Raw genomic sequence first — 5,745 nt, forward strand, 5'->3', positions numbered from 1 at the left:
TTTCCCCCGTTAGAACTTGTTATATACATTATTACCTCTTTCTAATAGAAATATCTTCTAATAATTCTAAAATTATCTCTCCTAATAGCTTGAAGGAAGAAATTTAATTTACATTATTTAATTTCAGCGATATAATTGTAATTTTTTTGTGTTAATCTTACTTCTTCTTGCTGGAGGTATATATGGTAAGCTATTCAGGACAAAAAAAACATATTTTAAATATATATTTATTGTCTCTCCTACTTTACAGACAAAAGTAACACAATAAATTTCATATATCAGAGTAAAAGAACAATATATATTTATATATATTTTTTTTTAATTTACATAATTACAAATAAATATAAAAATACTTTTAAATAAAGCTTCTTTTATTTTGTTTCCACTATTCATTTCAAATCTAGGAAACATCTTGAATTAAGACTCCTCCTCTTGGTTCTAATTACCCTCAGTATAATTTCTATCTATTAAAACTTTTTTTTTTTTTACAATCATTACACACTATTTACATTTGTTTACATTGGGATTTGAATATCCCTCTAGTTGATAGTATTTATTCTGAACACTCCCTAATATTATCAATGAGTAATATAACTTAGTTAACCCTGAATATACCGACAAAATATCATACCTTTTTTTACTATAACTCATCATAAAGATTGATTTGTTAATATGATGGAAGATAAATTTAGAATTTGATATTAATATCAAAAACATTTTGATTAATTTTTAATATATATATATATAATTACTTCTGCATTAAGACAGATTTGTATATTTAAACTGTTCATATTAAGATACTGATACATTTTTATTATTGTATAATCTGCTGTCCTTAGCTTAAATTGTCTTATCAGCAAAACTACAAATTTTTGTTTGTTTTTTTCCAACATCTGAATGTGGTGACAATTTTCATTGGTAGTTCTAACTTATAATAAACTATTAGCTTCCTATAAAGTTGAATCATTATTTAAATATTTGAAATTTAAATGGCAAAACGCTCTGAAGTACAGAGGAAAAACATATAAAACTTCAATATTCTAAAAATGATCAAAATTCAGCTAGGACAATTTAACTAAGGAGGGTAATAATTTGGTTTACAATCTTGTTGTCTAACAATTTCTTTTGAATACTTTAAACTGATTGGGAAATTAATATAAGGCATGTGGGTGATTCTATGATATAAATAGCAACCAGCTTTCTTTTTATTCTTTTTTTGTCATTCAGTATATTCAGTGATTAAACCACAGAAGTAAGTAATCTACCAAAAATATTTGATCTTATGTTCAAGTTTATAATTTTCTTTATTATATGCATTCTGTACTCAATCATAGACTGAATGATTGTCATGGCTTCTAATGATACATCAAGTTCTTTTACAGGGACGGTGAGTGAACCTAGCTTTATAGTAGATTTTCAAAACCTTAAATTCTCAGTCTAATGATTAATTACTCTTTTCTAAATTTGATGCTTTGCTTATGGGAAGCAAGGAGTTCCATCAGGACGCACTTGTGGTTTCGGACGACATATTTTAGTTCGACCATTCGAACCAGATACTGCTGTACAGGTAAAAGCAAAATATCCACAGCTTGATGATTTTGTGTAGTAAGTATGTGCATATTTTTTGCTTGGATCATTCTTCACCTTAGAAACAAAAAAAAATATATATATATATATATTGGATCAATTTAATTTATATCAATTTCTTAACATACAAATGTTGTATTATTTTTATAATTTTTCTTTATTTTGTTTTAGTTATCTGTAATATTGGAAAAACATTAAAAGTTAAGTTTATAAATAAGCGGACAAATAAAAATAGCTAGCTGAAAAAAATCTCATATTGTCTTTACAATGTTATAACCAATTTATATTTATTAATTGAGGAGGTGGATATTAGCAGGGCTCAAACATCAAATCTATCATTTGAGATACAGACCGTTAAATCCTTTATAACATCCGATTAATGACTTGTTTAATGAATTTATTCTTCGGAAGAGTTGTCTTGTTGAAAATCAAAAATTTCAAAGAAAATATTTATTGAACAAGTCATTACTTTATTGTGATATAATGTTTTAATATCAGTATATGATATAAATCACAGATTTGGATTATGTGCTCTTCTGTTATGTATAAAATAAAATTAAATAATTGACAGTAATCATAAAATAATTATCGCTTGTTTTAACTGAAAAGAATATATTTGAAGGTTTGTAAGGAATAAAAAGGATGTAAATATAATTAAAAGGATTGAAGAATAAAACAGGAAGAAGCATTCATATCCAGTAGAATAGAGAGAGGTGGAAATGAATCAGAAGGGCAAAGATCTGTTGATTCTGAAATATATTGAAGAATTGAATTGGAATAGTTAAAAGATTAAAGGTATGTTTTTTATGAATATTGTTTTGTACTGGTAAGGACCTAGAAACATAATGATTGTAGAAGAAAAGTTATAGTGATTTCATTTCTGTTTGGAAGTTATGGGAAGGACCAAAAAACAATTCATAAAACATTATAACTTGTTGTTGAGTTTGCCTAAAAGCCCACATCATCCATTAACTCTGAAGCTAAACTGTAGGAAAGTGAGAAATAAAGAAGGTTTTTAGATGTTTTTGAAAGGAACAATAGGATATATAGAGCTTCCAGGAAAGGGATTTAACTTTACGTTTAGATAGACATAGGTTGTTATATTATGAGTTTTTTTTTCATTGCTCATTTCAGCTTTCACTATATACCATAATCATTGCTAAAACAATTCTGTTAAAGCAACTTGTAGATGTATAGATAACTTTCTCTTTGCCATTAATGATATATATTTTTAAGGGTCAGTAAATATCATGGTGATGTTTCACAACATTCTTATTTGCATAATCATGCCTTACGTTAAAAAAAAAACAAACAGTATTTTAGAAAAAAAAATTGTTTAATAACTATTAAGCACTACAAAGTACAGAATACAAATTAAAACTAATAAATAAAGACATTACTTACAATTGTTTTATAACTTAAGTTGTTTAGGATTTCAATTACGTATAATTTTTTTATTAACTTATAAAATATTAACTGACAAACTCAGTTATAAAAGAATTGCAAGTAATGTTTCTATTTATTAATCTTAATTTATATTTTGTCAATGCTAATTTGTGAGAAGTGTTTTAAATATTAATGTGTTTAATAGTTAGATAAGAAAATATTTTTTTCTGCATTAGTTTTTTTTTTTCACTTTAGGGCATGTGAACAATAATATCATATGATCATACAATGATATAGTTATTTCATTATTGTCTGATCCTCAAAAACTTAATATATATGTGTGTGAGAGAGAGAGAGAGAGTGTATTTATATATGTGTATAAAACTTACCTGTCCTGTTACACTGTTTGATAGAGAAACAAAGTTACTCCTAACTGGACTTGCTTTGTAGCTTTCTATCCCCTTGAATTCCGCTAACCGTACTTGGCCAGATCCTGGTGAAATAACTACTGTTTGACTTTGGGCTTGACCACCTCTGGCTTCTGTTAACGTTTTCTGACCAGCAATTGATGCTACTCTTCCCCTGAACCCAGCAGGAATTTTATATCCTCCAGTGCCGGGTACGATGGTGCCAGGTTCAAGAATATCTCCAGCTTTTACTGAATTTTGTATAATTGTAGTGTCATGTTTAGAATCCGAATGAACTATGACTTGTTGTGTTTGTGTTGGAGGAGTTGTTGTGATTCCTGATCGAGGTGCTAAATTTGGATTTTCATCTTCTTCTTCATCTTCATATTCTTCATCTTCATACTCATCTTCAAGATTAGCTGGAGTCAGAGTAGGTTCTGTTTTAACTTCTTCTTGTTTAAATGGAGGTTGTGTAGTAGTTGTCGTAGTGGTTGTAGTTGTAACTGTAATTGGTTTGTTAGTTACTAGCAATGATGTTGGCAGACTTGCAGTAGAATTTACTTTTCTATGAATAAAGCTAGTATTAAAAAGAGGAGATAAGGACTTGGAGACACCAGATGATGCTTGAGCAGCTCCTTTATACGATATACCAAACCGGTAAGAACCTTCTATTTGACTCTGACTTTGTCCTGAATAACCTTTACTTTGTGCTGATGCCATTCCTCCTCCTTTAAAAGGTGTGTCTTGGTTATCAGTTTTTCCTTCATATGGAGTAAATCCAATTTGGGCTTGACTGGAGGTGTGACCAGAACCACTTGACTGTGCATCTGCAAGCCCTCCAGAGGTGCCAGTTTCTACTTGTGAATTAGTTGCAAAACTATGACCAGATGTCTGGCCTTGTGACATAGTTTCCCCTGTATCTTTAGCAACTTGCACTTGAGTTTGTGTTTGACTTTTACCAGATCTACCTTGTGCAGTACTTTTTGCAGTTTTTTCTCCACCTTCAATTTGGCTTTGTGCACCTTTCTCTGCATCACTTGTTTGTGCTTGAGCTGAAAATGTACCTGTTCCAGAATATGTACCAGATACTTGTGCTTGAGCTAGACCTGTTCCTAATTTACCCTGTGATGAGGCAAGTGCTTTTGTCTCATTTCCTTCATAATATACACTACTCTGGGCTTGTGAGTCACCTACATTTTCATCACCCATTGCCCCATCCATTGATGGATCTGGTATACAACCAGGTGGACAACCTGGCCTTTTAATTTCTCCTGGTCCTACTCCTGGGTACCCAGGAATTCCTGGATATCCAGGAGGAGGAACAGGTCCTCCTGGCCTTGCTGCACCCGGATATCCTGAAGGTGGTATAGCTTCTCCTGGACTTATTCTACCTGGATATCCAGAGGGTGGCATTGGTTCTCCAGGTCTTGCTATTCCTGGGTATCCTGAGGGTGGTATTGGTTCTCCAGGCCTGGCTTGACCTGGATATCCAGAGGGTGGCATTAGTTCTCCTGGTCTTGTTATTCCTGGGTATCCTGAGGGAGGCATTGGGTCTCCTGGTCTTGCAATACCTGGATATCCAGAGGGGGGCATTGGTTCTCCAGGTCTGGCGGCTAGACCTGGATAACCAGATGGTGGCATTAGTTCTCCTGGCCTTGCTATTCCTGGGTATCCAGAGGGAGGAAATGGTTCCCCTGGTCTTGCAGTTCCTGGGTATCCTGAGGGAGGCATTGGTTCTCCTGGTCTTGCTGCACCTGGATATCCTGCGGGAGGCATCGATTCTCCAGGCCGTGCTACACCTGGATATCCAGAAGGTGGCATTAGTTCTCCTGGTCTCGTTATTCCTGGATATCCTGGAGGAGGCAATGGTTCCCCTGGTCTTGCAGTTCCTGGGTATCCTGTGGGAGGCATTGGTTCTCCTGGCCTTGCTACACCTGGATATCCTGAGGGAGCCATTGGTTCTCCCGGTCTTGCTGCCCCTGGATATCCTGGAGGAACGGGTTCACCTGGCCTTGCTACACCTGGATATCCTGAGGGAGGCATTGATTCTCCTGGTCTGGCTAGACCGGGATATCCAGAAGGTGGCAGTAGTTCTCCTGGTCTACCGATTCCTGGATATCCTGAAGGAGGCATTGGTTCCCCTGGTCTTGCTACACCTGGATATCCTGAGGGAGGCATTGGCTCTCCAGGCCGTGCTACACCTGGATATCCAGAAGGTGGCATTAGTTCTCCTGGTCTTGTTATTCCTGGATATCCTGGAGGAGGCAATTGTTCCCCTGGTCTTGCAGTTCCTGGGTATCCTGAGGGAGGCATTGGTTCTCCTGGTCTTGCTGCACCTGGATATCCTGCGGGAGGCATCGATTCT

At 34.5% G+C, this 5,745-nt stretch overlaps 1 protein-coding gene across 1 annotated transcript in view; it reads right to left on the reverse strand.

Moving 5' to 3' along the window:
- Nucleotides 1-278: 278 nt before the first annotated feature.
- The window catches only part of LOC106687819 (collagen alpha-1(I) chain), a 24,770-nt gene continuing 19,303 nt past the window's right edge, over nucleotides 279-5,745 (reverse strand). Inside the window, exons 5-6 of the mRNA XM_067052077.1 lie at nucleotides 3,363-5,743; nucleotides 279-1,644 (exon numbers count right to left, since the gene is read on the reverse strand). Coding sequence (XP_066908178.1) covers nucleotides 1,477-1,644; nucleotides 3,363-5,743 — 2,549 coding nt within the window. The 3' untranslated portion in view covers nucleotides 279-1,476. The remainder of the gene's footprint in view (nucleotides 1,645-3,362; nucleotides 5,744-5,745) is intronic.

Source organism: Halyomorpha halys, unplaced genomic scaffold, assembly GCF_000696795.3.
Source record: "Halyomorpha halys isolate HHAL.00 unplaced genomic scaffold, Hhal_1.1 Scaffold1015.1, whole genome shotgun sequence".
Lineage (NCBI taxonomy): Eukaryota > Metazoa > Arthropoda > Insecta > Hemiptera > Pentatomidae > Halyomorpha > Halyomorpha halys.